Source organism: Stegodyphus dumicola, chromosome 12 (genome assembly GCF_044657685.1).
Source record: "Stegodyphus dumicola isolate Sdum_Otavi_A_Nest chromosome 12, ASM4465768v1".
NCBI lineage: Eukaryota > Metazoa > Arthropoda > Arachnida > Araneae > Eresidae > Stegodyphus > Stegodyphus dumicola.
The window spans coordinates 67084060-67100614 of NC_140779.1; the positions used below are offsets into that span (position 1 = coordinate 67084060).

At 26.6% G+C, this 16555-nt stretch overlaps 1 protein-coding gene across 1 annotated transcript in view; it reads right to left on the minus strand.

Moving 5' to 3' along the window:
- Positions 1-9169: 9169 nt before the first annotated feature.
- The window catches only part of LOC118192129 (uncharacterized), a 202080-nt gene continuing 194694 nt past the window's right edge, over positions 9170-16555 (minus strand). The window contains exon 30 of the mRNA XM_085806517.1: positions 9170-11286. Coding sequence (XP_085662643.1) covers positions 11256-11286 — 31 coding nt within the window. The 3' untranslated portion in view covers positions 9170-11255. The remainder of the gene's footprint in view (positions 11287-16555) is intronic.

The window sequence follows — 16555 nt, forward strand, 5'->3', positions numbered from 1 at the left end:
GCGACCTGTCGTAGGCAAATGGAATACGAACGTACTACGAATAGGTTTTATAAGTTTTTTTTTCACGCTTGGCGTAAAAACGCTGTTTAAAAATGGAAAATATTTAACGAAATAGTACAATAAATTAAATACTTCGCAGTTAGAGAACAAAAAGAAAAAATAAAGACAGAAAGAAGAATCAGCTTTAAGTTGCTAATAACTAAATAAATTTAAATTTCTGAGTGAAATTTCTTTAAAATTGCGCAGCTTTAGAATATAAAGATTATTTTTTCTTTTCTCTGCATGTTTTTTTAAATACTGATATACATATTGTCCTAATTTGTTTTAACCACCCCCCCCCGAAACGCAATTTCTGTAGCTCCTAAATTCTTCCTTGCCCACTAACAGCCAAGTGGATATAAGACAATTTCCTCTAGAAAGTCCTCCGCAAAGGCATTTCTTCCCTTAGGCAGATAGCCCTCGCGAGCAAATTTAAATTGTAACATCCGGTGAGACTGCACCGATTGCACTAGATCTGCTACTTTTTAAAAATTATTAATTTCGAGCATTTATGCTAATTATTATTATTATAGTAATTGTGTATCAAGATATAATAATGAAACAATACATACACTTAAATTATATATTTTATTGATCAAAGCAATTACTGAATAACATTTAATTATAATAAGACACATTCTGAAGAACATGTATCAATTACCACTGCACATATACAAATAAGAAAATTTTTATAAAAATGAGCTATATACACTTAATGACACACTGATAAAGAATTAAAAAACATAAAAAATTTTAGCATTTATATCATCTTTGGCAAACAAGTATATACATAAGTTTAAAAAAGGAAGTAATGATTGTACTAAGTTTTTATCAAGAGAACATTTTATACAATATATTTACAGTATGTAGAGCTACTTCATATTTCAGTAATATATTAAAATACTAGTACTAGAAGCATTGTCATATAAAGAATTTTTATAAATGTTAAGTTTTTCAAAGCAGATGCTAAACATAATTAGTTTTATATACAAAATAAATAAAATTTAAAAATTTTAATTCATTCAAGGAAAAAATTATATACCATCCGAAAGTTTATAATAGAGAGGGAAAAAAGAAAGAAAGAAAATATATAGATTTAATAACCCCCTGAATCTGAAACATTAACAATTTGTGCTTACAATCCAATTCTATGAGAATTTTACAGTTCAGCCAACAGCATTTTATAATAGGGCTTACCTGTAATATTCTTCTTTTAAAAAAAAAAAAAAAAAAAAAAACACTAAAGCGTAACAAGATAAATTCTATATATATTTATTGAAACTGAATGTATATGTAGACAACTAATGGAATATCAATATAAATTTATACTGATGGCATTTTCTTAAAATGCACTGTCATGTACTGAAAATGAATATCATCTATTCATATAATATTTTTATGATAATTAATTGATAATAATGTCCCTAAAGTTATGTTATATAATTCTTATAATATAAGAAAATAATAGCCAAGTACCTTAGTTTTCAGAGTTTTGCACAATTTCAAATCTAACATTTAAACTAAACTATAAAAAACATAATACACATACATATATATATGTATGTTATTGAAAGATGCAACATAATTAGAAGAAACACAAATATTAATATTTCAAAATTTAAAAATTTGCTACTTCCTAATTCCCACATTAGGCACTTTTAAAAGTCTATGTGCAGCAAAGTTACATATTATTTGCAGATTAGATTACTACTATAAAATTAAAATAAGCATTATATACTAGTAATAATTGTTATAAACTAAATACAGAATAAATATGAAAGAAACTATTATAATAAGCATCTAATAATAATAAAGTTAATAGAAAATTAGAATTATTTATAAAATAGTAACTTTAGGAATAAAAGCTTTGGTATTAATCAATTAAAAAAAAAAAAAAAAAAGTACTCTTTTTTTTTTTTTTTTTTTTTTTTTTTTATGCGTAACAAAATAAAGTACATGTTAACATTAGAGATTCAAATGAAATTCTTAACAGGCTATTTTTCTGTTATTTATTTAAACATATTACTATTAAATTCAAGGATGATATAAAGTGTGAGATGCCACATTAAAATACAAATTATAAGTTCATAGTTTTTATTATTCTTATTAATATTAGACCTTCATATGAATATTTTTATTTGTAGATATAAAATGCAAAGATGCTTGTCTATAGCAATTTTCACCATTTCAAGAAATCTGGATGTGATCTTTCCCATTCAAAAGTTAAAGTTATTTTATTATTATAGCCACTTATATTAGTATAACAGAATGCCTCATTTGACAAGTTGTATAAAAATAATTAAGATAGCAGAAACATTAACAAATTTCATTTTTCAAGAATTATTAAGTGATTAGTCTTTTATTCATCTTTTTAATCTATACAGATTGTATCGTGCTTTTTACGGCGGACTTTCAACTAATTACTAGGCATAGTTCTTAGCATCTACAAGCTTTACAATACAGTGAAGGAACTGTGAACATATTTCTCTGAAAATAAATTTTCTCTTGATTATTTCTTCTTGATTAAAACCTGATATTGATTAGATTAATATACGAACTAAATTACATAATTTGATTAAAAAGTATAATATAATAATTAATAATTTAATATTTAAATTTACAGTAAAATATGCTGCAAGTTCATATTCAACTTAGTGATTTGATAAGAGGAATATGGGAAAGATACATGGAATTAAACGATGAAAATTAAAAAATACAGCTTTATATCATAAAGGAGTAAAGAATGCTATAAAACCTTAATGAAATTATGCTCCCTAAAGATAGCACACTGATACCAAGTAATTTATCATGTACATTATTATGCTTAAAAGCAATAATTCATAATGGTACACAATTAAATATTATGGAGTTTTGAATTTCATAAATTTATTAGGTACAATAATTTCCTTACAAATTTACCATATGATTAAATTGCAGATGTCTAAAATTTCACCATGATAGGTAAATTCATTTTACAGCAAAGTTCATCGAATCAAAAATATTTAACAGCGAATTGAAGAAAATTTATGCAGCAGTACTTTTTTAATAATGTATTGATGTTTTTAAAACTCATGATTTAACTGAACAAGCTGGTAGTACAATTACAGTAATAAAGCAGTCCAGTTGCCCATTCTTTATCAATTTGTCATAAAAATTTCATTTGAAATTCAGTTTTACAAGACCATAATAATGTTCAATTGTTATTTCCTTTATTCGAGATTTCAACCTGGTGCTGGTGATATTTGTGTAAATTCAGATTAAGATGTTTCAAATGTGAAAAAATGAACAGAGATATCACTAGCACCACGCTAAAACTCTAAGTCTGCCAAATGTTTATTTTGTAATTTTGTATTTAACACAGTTAAAAGTCGGAAAAATTAAGTTATTACTTTTACATAAAAATTTTCTTACATTTATTTTATAAATATGCATCTCATTCAACTTAAAAAAAATTGGTAAATAGCTTATAATCTTGTGAAAAATGCCTTTTCCATATCCTTTAGAAAATATAATGCAGCTCATCTGAAGCCATTACTAATACTCCTAATGCATAATTACAATAAATAACACAAATTCAAATTCTATTGAGAAAAATTTCCAACTGAATATCTGCTGAAGAAGGATATCCACATTAGAGGATGCCTGACACATGCAACTATCAGGTTCTCAAAATATAGAAAATAGTCATTATATGCAAATAAATTTTATTTATATCTAATAATAAAGTATAAATAATTAAAAAGGGGAAAATAGCCTCTTGAGTATTTCAGTAATATAATTCGACTGGATTTGAAAATGATTCCCTATGAAAAGATCAAATACTAGGGTGATACACTTAATGGGAACTTCTTTCAGTATTTCCCCTCGATGTTTCTGAGAGTAAGAAAAATAAAACTAGTTGATAACAAATCAGAAAGCAATTATTTGCAAATATAAGCAAGTTATTTAATTTATATGAAGTGTAACATATTATATATGATTAAAAAAATTATTTTCTACTTTCTGTGAGGTCCTAGAAATTCTTCAATTAATAAATATGATGAAATGAATTCAGTGTACATTATAATATCTGCGAAAGACGTCATCTAAAAATTAAAAGATATTTTAATTTACCAAACTAAGCTGCCAGAATAACAAAAAGTGTGCTATTTAAGTAATACTGGACAAGCACAAAAAACTGTAGAGCTTTTCATATGTAAATACTAAATTCACAACTAATTTGCAATTAAGCTTCTAAACTAAACAATTTTAAGTCTATCTTAATAAATGTGTGATGTATCTTGTGGCCAGAATCGCATCTTTAAAAATAAAATATGATAATGATGCGTTTTCTGAATTTAGGATCTAATAAAGGCTAAAGCTAAACAAATGATGAAAGATGAAGACATAATTTAAGATGACAGCATTATGATTTTAATAAACTTAAAAAAGATCATTATAAAAATGAGAGGTGACAAAATCACTTATGGTATGACCTTCAACACAAGAATATTCTAATCACAATAACAATAAAGAACACTAAACCTATATCAATATAGATGAAAATTTGGTTTCAGGGGGTTTAAAAAAAAAAAAAAAAAAAAAAAAAAAAAAAAAATTGAAAGCTTTCAGATTTTACATTATGCCTAAAGGGGTGTCTTTTTAATGTTTTGCGTGCTACCTTTCTTTATTAAATACCATGTTCTTCGCACTTAAATCATAAAATTCACTTCAATAACAATATTGCAAAATAATTTTAAAATGAGCATATCTTCAGAATTTCTGATACACAGTCTCGCTTGCTGGAGATAAAAAATTTCCCCCCTCCCCGTACAGTGTTTGCTCCCATTGCTCGCTTTGAAATCATTGAGTTTGTTAATAAAAAATTCATTAAAGTGTTACAAAATATGAAATTGATAATAAAACAAATTCCAAATTAGGGCTTTAAAATGCCCATATTTGGTGGAGGATTACGTTATTCAAAATTTGATGGCTCTAGGTACCGTTGTTTTATCACAATGTGAGAAACATACATACATTTATGCAAGTTCTTCATTATTTAATTTCTTTAAATATAACACAGGTCGATAATATTTGATGGCAACAATTTGAAAAGTGAAATAGACATTTAAAGTTTTCAATGCAAAATGCCAAAACGAAATTAATAGCCCTTCTATGTTAAAAAAAAAAAAAAAAAAAAAGAGAGAGAGAGAGAAATTTTTAGCATAGCAAAGCTGTTTAATATATTCAGGAAATAATGATTATGTAACATTTAAGGAGGGACAGAACTCAAAGTAGATCAACTGAAGCATTAAAATAAAATATTATAAATTAAATGTTTGGAGGAAAAAAAAAAAAACTATTTTTAAGTCTCTCTTTCTATGCATTTTATTTTCATTTCCTACTTATATATTTACTATTTTGCTGTATAAAAAAAAAAAAAAAAAAAAAAAAAAAAAGAAAGAAAGAAAGAAATTAACAGCTTTTTATATGAATGCTTTGTTTTTTATATACAATTTATATTTGTATTATGCTCTTTGTGGTCTGAAACCACTGATTTTTCTTTTATGATTTGAAATTTGTAAAACTCAAAAATCCACATAACCTCTGGTCTCAAATTATGCTATTAAACACATGAAAAATTAGAATTCTTGGTATATCTGAATTTTTATTCTATGAGGATGTAAAACAAAGTGTACATATATATACACCTGAAGGTATATTAAGCATTTCTACTATACCTTTGTCACAAATATAAAAATATGAAATACAATAGAGCACATTAAAAAAAAGTTTACATTCAACTTTAAGGAGACCACACCCAAAATTAAGCTTGGCAGTAAATATATCATATAATTCATATTCTTTTACATCAATTAATTATGCACAATTGTTTGTTTTTTTCAAATATAAAAAATGAATCACATGCAAAAGAGCTCGTATGAGTAAAATAAATCATTAAGTTTAATGTATTATAAAAACCAGATATAATAATCTGGTAATCAGTAACACGTTAATATTATTTATTATTTTATTAAAGTGCTCTGATGTTATTTTAGTTACAGAATAAAAATCAGAAAGGGAAAAAGTCATAATTAATGAAATTACATTAAAATTACTGTTGTCATGTTAAAAAAAACAAATTACAAAAGTTCCACGGAAATATTTTATAAAAATTTTCAGTTAGAAGGTATGAAAGTTTGTCTTCAATAGATACAACACTGGGAAATTTATGGTTAAGAACATATAATATATTTTAATGATTTATCAGTAAAAATTCAGAATAATTTACATTACATGCATGATACAATACAAAGATTTACAAGATATTTTATTCCCAAATAACATTTTATAATTCATAGCTTCATTACAAGATTCTTAATAAGTTTAGCAATTTATATATTGATATTTCGGTCTTTTGTTTTTCAATCAATATGTATTAATAACTTCTGTTTATGACAATCAAATTAAAATATACATTTATATACATAATTATAAATTCTCATGTTTCATCAAAAAAATGTCAGAGTATATGATGCCAATATAAAATTCTGCCATATACTTTAAACTAGGACTTGAAATTAAAACTCTTGGAATATTTAGATATTTGAAATTTTTACAATCAAATTCTTTTTACATAGATAGCATGCTTTGATATAAAATTAATTATTTACATGTTTTTCAAATTATACTTTTTTTAAAACACATTTCTTATTTTGCTTCATTGCACTTCACCTCAGTTCCCGAAGTCCAGAAATGTGTCTAGTGAGCATTATAAGCAATAAGAAATTACTGTCGTTGAAATTGTTGATTTTTAGATATGCAGTATACTAATTATTACAAAATTTTTGAAGCACACTTAATATTAAAAGCAACAGTCTTTACTATGACCTTTCTCATGGTAAAGATATACATAGTTCCTCAGATTTCTTTTTAATTGAAAATTTTGAATAATTACTAAAATTTTAGAAATCAAACTTTTTGGTACATGCAGGTATATTAAACTTAAACAAATAACCATACACTTAAAGAACATATAGCACTTGGTACTGACTTGAGTAATTAAAAAGTTTAGAAACATAAAAATACAGTAAACAATACAAGTTTATTTCTTGACGTATTGCTTAGTTGAAGGCATTTTCTCCATGATCAGATAAGTTGTACATTATTCAGATAAGTTATATGTACATTTTCTTTTAAGCAAAACTATATATATATATATATTAATCCAAACTATTGCATAAAAGCAATAGCAATGATTAATTCTATATTCTTACAAAAAGATGTAAGCAATGATATTACAGGTAGCTTATTATAAGAAGAATCCAATGTGTAATTTTATAAGCAATTTTTTTTTCCTTAACAATTAGAAATGGTTAATTTCCCAAATTGATTTTATTTTCTTTCTTCTAAAATAGTAGGAAAACTGTTACGTAATTGAAATTATGTAAGATAAATGACTAAGGGAAAACATTATATAACTAATCACTAACTATTAATATTAAACATCTTGAATTAGCATTAAATCAATTTTGTTAATTTATAAATTATAAAAATGCTAAAAGTTCTTTCTTCAAACAGAATAAACATAAATGCTTTCAATGCTCTTATATGGTATTTTAAAATTTTACAAGTTAATAAACTGTGAGTCTAAAAATCTCATATATTTCAAATGAAAGAAATTTAAATATAATGCATAACTACATTTTATATTCTTTTCAGAGTAAGATCTTCTACTTGAATTTTATGCATATAATCAGTAAATATGAAATATACAGCATGATGAAAGACAAATAAGTTAATTAGTAAAAAGCTAAAAAATATTTTAAGCCATAACATATATATATATATACGTATAAAAGAATAAATTGAATTTAAATACAAATTTAATTAATTCTTTGCGCCATTGCTGCAAGGAATGAAATTTAAATTTTAACAAACATGTATATACGTAAAAAGCAAATTTAAAGTTAAAATAATTAAAAAATGTGCAAACATATAAAAGATTTAATTTTTGAACTAATCTACAATATCATTTAAATTCAGATAGCATAAGTAAATCAAGTGCAAAACCAAACCATGAAAATAAATTTACCAATTAGCAAATTAAAATTAATCTAAAAATTTTTTTAAAAAAATGCATAAGTGAATGACTGTTGAGCAGGCAGGAGACAGACTTATCAAGGGGAAGTTGCCTCCAAACCATATCTCTACAATTCGTGTTCCTTCATTCATGCAGGCAAGGGTAAAAGTCAAAACCAAAAGTAAATACATAGTGAAGAATGTCCAAAAAGAAATACCAACTAAAATAAAGGTCTAAAAGGAAACTACCAATAATGAAACATTTTGAGAATTAAGCAATGTAAAGTCTAGTATTAAATTAAATTAAAAAAAATTTTTAATTACATTTTTCAGAAATTTAGAAACCAATACATTTTAGAAACCCTTGTCTACAGAAACCTCCCGGACACGAATATGCATATCAATCAAAAAGAAACTAAAAGGGAACATAATTTATATAAACAAATAAGAAACTAAAAAGAACTAATTCATAATTTATAAAAAACAAATAAATACTTAAAAATAATTACATACCTAGAAAAAACTTAAATGCTACATAAAAATACTTATGGTAGGTAAGTTAGAATTAAAACTTACTATTTACTTGCTGTTAAGTATTTTTTAAGTATTTTTTATGTAGTATTTAAGTTTTTACTAGGTATGTAATTATTTTTAAGTATTTATTTGTTTTTTATTTAATTTAATACTAGACTTTACATTGCTTAATTCTCAAAATGCTTCATTATTGGTATTTTCCTTTTAGACCTTTATTTTAGTTGGTATTTCTTTTTGGACATTCTTCACTATGTATTTACTTTTGGTTTTGACTTTTACCCTTGCCTGCATGAATGAAGGAACACGAATTGTAGAGATATGGTTTGGAGGCAACTTCCCCTTGATAAGTCTGTCTCCTGCCTGCTCAACAGTCATTCACTTATGCATTTTTTTAAAAAAAATTTTAGATTAATTTTAATTTGCTAATTGGTGAATTTATTTTCATGGTTTGGTTTTGCACTTGATTTACTTATGCTATCTGAATTTAAATGATATTGTAGATTAGTTCGAAAATTAAATCTTTTATATGTTTGCACATTTTTAAATTATTTTAACTTTAAATTTGCTTTTTACGTATATACATGTTTGTTAATATATATATATGTATATGTATTAATATAAAAAACAATATAACTTTGGGTTTTTTTTAGGGCTTCAAAAATTCAAATAAAAATGCAATTTTTAGGCCAACTGCTTAATAATTATTACATGCACATTAGATAGAAAAAAATCCAGCATAAATAAGGAACTTGAGATAACTAAATCTGTATAACTACTTTTTAAACCTTAGACAGTTACAAAAGTAAAAATAAAAAGAATATTTCATTAAAATAGCTTAGTTTTATCATCTGTTCTTCGGCATTTATTAAAGATAATTAAGCTGTCATTCATACCAGTATAGACTAATGTGATTTTTAAGTAAAAATAAAACAAAAAAAGGTGTGTGTATATATATGTAAGATGTGACAAAATATGATAGCTGCTTTAAGAATAATTTTCGATCTTGAAATTAGTGATTCTAGATTTTATGCTCTCCCCCTACATTCATCTGTTCTCCCAAATTGGAGATCTTTCCATGTTATATAACATTGAAAAAGGTAACTAAAATTAAAATTAACCAATCATAGTGTGTCCCTACAATGGCATCTAAAATTAACCAATCATAGCATGTCTTTACAATTGCATCTACTTCGGTATAAGTACTGCTTGCAAGCTAAATTATGTAACTCTTTTTCCTAGCTTTGCCACTGATAACATATCCTCGCTGCTCTGCTTGTCCCTCTAAAACGATATTGTCCCCATTAACCTATGTATATAAGAAATCATTATAATGTCTAATGATCTAGAAATATTTGATTCACTAAGAAAGCAAATGATTTGATATGCTTGAAAATAGAGATTGGTGATTTGTGGAAATCCAGTTTTGTTATCTTTGTCAGTACGCATTTAACCCCAGGCCATGGCGACTGCAAGCTGTTAACGTACACAGATTCCTTCTATGCATTAAATTATCTCATCATACATATATATATTTTAAAGAATTCTGCTTAACTTACATCAATAAATGCTTGGTCAGATTCCAAAATTTTGCATAATCACAGCCTGAATTTATATTTGTAGTGCAGTAGAATGCAATACAATTCTGATGTACCCAGAAAGCAATGCAAAGTTAACACTAAAAGACAACTTTAAAAACCAAAAAATAAACTAAAACCGCTGTTCACAGTTTTTAATTCTTAATTATATTATGATTTATAAATTTACTTTTTATTCATTTAAAATTAGCAACATCATTACTACTCTTTTTACTATTAAAAGCAATTTATACACAGTTGCCCTTTAGAAATATTACTTTTTGATTATATGAAAATATACTAAGCTTTCAGAACAACAGAAAAACAAACAGTTATGCAAACATTCACTTAATAATTAAGTATAATAAGACAATAATAATTAAGTATAATTTACAACAGATAATCAGTTTTACATAATATTCTGTTAAGTGATCATTTAAGTTTATTCACATTTCAAGCAGAACCTAACATTTTAATAAGACTAGTTTAATGAAATTAGTCTTCATAATCAAGACTGTAGAACATACATATATATATACATATACAATATACATAAGGCAAATGATAACTTTGCCTTTTGATTGTTAAAGGACAAAAATATTTAAATAAATATCAATGCTATACTAATGCAAAGCATTAATTTCCATAATCTGCTTATAATTTTAATGAAAGAAAATAAAAATGGTCATTAGCTTGAAACATTACATAGAAATATCCTATGACTTGTTACTGAAACAGGAAAATATTAAATATTTTAAAATAATGACATTCATCTCAGTAACATTTACCATTTTAAAAATGCACACCTTTTTACAATAAAAATACAATAGAAGTGCAAACAACAAAAATTATATTTCTCTTCCAAAATACTAAGGGGACATTTTTACATCACCAAACGAGTATGGAAAAGTTTTACAATAAGCACTTTCCATTCCTTTCATAGTTTTTAACATTAAACACAATTTTGTTTCAACGATCACATTAAGCAAATAAAAATAATTTATGACAACTATAAATATATCACAATTATCTTGGCATGAAGACTACTCATGATCTTAGCCAGCCACTAGCAGCACTTCTAGAAAAGAAAAATGAAAACTGTATTTTTTGTTAGACAGCAGACATAAATGCATATTTAATGTCTACTCATTTTAATTAGAAAATAAGTAAACAAATGCTGAATTACTTTTGAATGACTTTTCTCATCAAGTAACACAACAGCAAAAGTTCAGAGCAAAGTGTTCATAAAAATATTAGTCCGGATAATTTCTGTTTAATTCAATCTGATGTATTTGGTTTATTAACTACTATATTAAAGGTTAGGTGATGGCTCTAACCTATAATATAGTAGTTAACAAACCAAATACATTTTATAGTAGTTAACAAACCAATTACATCACAAGCATATCTCTACATATAATAAAATAAAGAGTCTGTCTGTGTGTGTGTGTGTGTCTTTCGTTCGCGCTTCGCATAAGCTAATAGACCCACGGCTACAAAATTTGGTACATAGGTGCATCTAGACAAGAGCCAGTGCACCTCAAAGCGACTTTTTCGAAATTCGAATTAGAATTTTTTTTATTTTATTAGTTTGTGATGAAATTGCGTCATTTTGAGACATAATGAGCTATAGGAAAGCGAAATTTTACTCTACACACTCCATTTTCACATCATCATTAAACGTGGGCACTTAGCTATTTTACGAGCTTAAAATAAATTTCGTGTTTCAATAAATCGGTTAAATACGAATTTATTTAACAAAGTGAGCTTAACACCTTTTCAATGGGATTTTTCCTAAAAACGTTTATTTTTAAAAATGTACAATTTATTTTTCTTTGATTTTTGGACACGTTAAACTTTCATCCTTGCAACTGTTTTTAAAAAAATAATTTTGAAAAAATGATAATATTTTGTATTTTTAAAAAAATTTTTAAATGAAGCTTCCGAGTACACTTCTCGCATCTCACATCTTTAAAAATGTGATTTTGGCAACAATTTTCCTGTCTTATTGTTGTTAATAGATTTTTGATGAAATCCCATCATTTTGAATAGTTTCATTCTTTTAGAAATATAGGTTTGGCAACAATATTTCATCGTATTTCTTATGTCACTGTTTTTAAGAGATTGGCATATTTCATTGTCATTTTTTATATATATATAATACATTTTTATTGATTTTTTTTTTTGATAAAGTTGTTCTGCAGAGTAAAATTCTGTGTGGAATTTTTTGTTTTTTGAGTTGCTTTCATGTTATTTTTTGCTTATTTCCCTGTTTGTAAGATATTGAAAAGTTTTGCATGATTTTTGTTCTTCAACGGAAAGTTGGTTAATTTTCTATTAAGATAATTAATATTTGTATTAAGGGATATAGCTTATTTCATTGTAATTTTTTTCTCTTGAAAATATAAGATAAAATATTATTAATTATACTTTGCTTTTCAGAATTTTTTGTATTCTTTTATGTTATTTATTGCTCATTTCACTGTTTTTAAGATATTGAAAAGTTTTAAGTGATTTTTTTAGGAAACAAAGTTCTTAACCTCCTTTATACCATTTGAGTTCTTAAGATTTTGCAAAGGTAAGTTGGTTAATTTATTTATTAGGATAATTAATATTTGTATTAAGGGATATTGCTTATTTCATTGTAATTTTGTTATACGTAATAACTTTTTTTATGATGTTGTTCTGCACAGTAAAATTCTATGCAGTTTTTAAATTTTTCATTTGGTGTTTCCTTCAGCCATTTTTCCAGTACATTTAAAAGCCAGACGAAGGCTGGCAGCGAAGCTGCTAGTATATAATATAGTAGTTAACAAACCAAATAGTACATCACAAGCATCCAAGGATTGTGATGTCTTCATGGAGGCCTCTCTAAGTAAAAATGTCTTGTAGTCATGCTACTCCATATTACACCAAAACAGTATCCACCTAATACACTAAACTTGCATTCTCTTTGCCCAAACATTATTTCAAAGCAAAAAGTTCCAAATGTATCAATGGTCAAATTGCTTAAATTGTATGCACAGATATCAAGACTAGCAGATATATATATATCCTTAGAGCTTCCACTAACAAAAGGTTCCAGCTACTTTCTAACAAAACTTCAATTGTGCTTACATTTGGTAAGTCACGGAAATTAACAGAAACTTATTTATCACCTAATCTATTAACAAAACCAACAGACGGTTTAGTTTTATACTATTTATTTCAATATAATGAAGTAATGATACTCGCTAGTGTATAAACAATTCAAGAAAATTATTTGAAAATCTTAAAGCTATTTGGTTGAGATAGGAATTGTAGCTGAAAAGACTGCAGACCTCATGATGAAATAATAAAATAAACTAGACAATTCTTGCTTTGTTGTGAATTCCCGTTGCTATTTTTAATACCTAGTTTCATACTTTGCACTTTCAATTTCTGGGCTTTAATTTTTTTTTTCATTAGCAGGCCTATCATCACTGCTTAGTTTACAAAACAAACTACCATGGACTTATTTTTATTTCACAAATCTGAATGAGGATTTAGTAGCAATCTGTGAAATTTTCAGCGCTTTGAAAAGCATTTCTGTGATGACTATAGCTTGAAATTTTGTTTTTCCACAAATTAAAAAAAAAAAAAAAAATACATGAAATTTTACACTTTTGAGCTGGTTAGACACAATATTTTTACTTATTTTGGAAAAATCATGGCTTAAAATATAAGGTATATTAATAAATGAATAATATAGAATACTGATTTTCAAAGTTGGGGGGAGGCGAACAGTACTGCACTACCTGCACCACCCTGCTGTGCTGTACTAGTGTCTTAGTTGGGCCAAAGAACATATATGATATGTGTACGTTTGGTTGGTCCTCAATTCAGTATCGAAGTAAGTATCGATTACACAAGCAATGCAATTATGTGGATTTTTGATGTCAAAATACATTGTCGATTTGTTTTTTTAAAAAATTTAACATGAGTTCGGCAAAAAAACACTAATATAATAATGATTATATTAAATATGGTTTTACTGCAACTAAAAACATGATGTCAACGAGCCACAATGTATTACTTGTTAAGAAGTACCTAGCAATGATGCCATGAGACCTCATCTGGAGCAACACTTGTTAATAAAACATAGCACATTAAAAGATAAGTCAAAGGAGTTTTTTGCTGCAAAATGTGCAAGTTTGAAACATATGAACATGGATAATATTGGATACATTTGCTAACACTTTTGAAAAAGTGTTCAAAGCTTTGTACGAGTTATCCCTACTCATCACAAAGGCCAACAAAAATCATATTATCAGAGAAACACTCATCAAACCATGCGTGTTAAAAAGCAGCTGATATTGCTCTTGGACTAGAAAGTAAACAAAAACTTTCACAAATACTGCTTTCTGACAACACTGTGACACATCACATTGATGATATGGTTGAAGACATAAAAAATCAGTTAGGACAGGACGTAAAAGAATCAAATTTGTTTTGTAATACAATTGGATGTTGCAATATGTTGTCAACTGTTAGTTCTCATTTGGTACTACAAACAAGATGCTGCTTTCTATGGAGTTAACACAGACGGTATTCATCATTGGCTGGATCTTGCTTAGGATTTGTAGAGATGGTCAGAAGAAAAAAAATCCCAATGTTACTGCTATTCATGTTGTTATACCCCATTAAGCCTTGGCAGCTAAGATATTTCTAAATGAACTCAACGATATCTTAAAATTAAGCATCAAAACTGTTAAAATACTCAACTTTTCATGGTCTTTAGTGAAGATTTGGGAACACAACATAAAACGCTGTTATTTCATGTCAAAGTACATTAGCTCATAAAGGGAAATATGCTAGCAAGATTATTTGAATTTCAAGCTGAAGTGATTCAGTTTTTGAAAATTCAGAATCAAACAGAACTGTATGCTGAATTCTGAAAGCCAAGTGTCAAGTTGTATTGGCTTACCTATCAGATATTTTCAATTCGTAAAACTCATTGAAATTTGAAATTGCAAGGTGGATATTTGAACATAATTTACTATCGGAATGCCATCAGAGCACATATGCACAAGTTGCAACTCTGAGAATGTAAAATTTTAACATGCAATTATTCCTGCTTTCCCAAATTATGTGGAATTCTGGAAGAAGTGCACTTTAAGAAGGTGTTTAAGGATATTGATACTAAGGATAAAATATCAAATCATTTGCAGCACACCACTCATAAATTCAAAAGTTACATCCCTAACTTGTGTGGTAATAATATTTATAGACTGGCAATTGATCATTTTCACATCAATTTAAATGTCCTGCCAGAAACAATAAAGAGCAAGTATTGGAAATTAAAAATGATTCTGTAGCCAAATATGACTTTGAGAAGATGGATAAGCCATTATTTTGGATAAAATATCTCAAAGTTTATCCCAGCATTCACTGCAACTGTTCAGTTTTCAAAAACTTACTTGGGAGAAAGAGCATTTTCAGCAGTTGTAGTAATAAAAACAAAGTATAGAAGCCAATGCAGTATAGCTAATGATTTACGTTGCACACTTTCTTCTGTTGAACCAAGAAATGAATATCTTGTTGAAAGCAAGCACATCCATCTCATTTATTAATTTTTTTCCCTTACCATGTGCCTGAAACAGCAGATTTCTATAATAAAACCTTTATAAATTATGTTTTTTGTTTTTACTTTCCTTACAGGTAGGTAATATTATTATTGGGAAGGGGAAGGCACAGAAATTTTCATTTTTGGCAGCAAGGAGGCGTGATAAAATAAACTTTGGGAACCCATGATCTACAAGTTGTAACTTGCTAAAGAAGAAAAAGTACATATTCATGGTTCATTCAAAGCAGTTGATTGTGAAAAAATTTTGAAATCAAATTTGGCTGACATCTTTATATCCCTTGCCAGAAATCAATGCAAATAACATTACTGAAACTTTTTAGATGATACTGGAAAATGACATATAGTGGGAATTTCGATGTATGAATTAATTTGGGAAATGGCAATATTCTCAGTGACATCTTTTCAAAAACAGGACAGGAATTGCTAATCAAACCTAAACACTATGCTATTAGAGTAATATGACAATTGAAGTACAATTTAGAAGTTATATGTGAGAATAAATGTCATTTCCCATTGCAAAAACATTCACAAAAGTTTTTGCATTTCCACACAACTCTTTGTGTGGCAGAATGTAAAAAGTGTCAAAAATAAGAAGAAATCAATTCTAAAAATAAATTTTTCTTACCCTTTTTAGAAAAAGAGAAAGGTATTTGCATATTAGCACTACTCAGAAAGGAAATTAAAAAAAAAAAATAATAATAATAATAATAATAAAGACGATATAATTGCAAAAACTTACTCT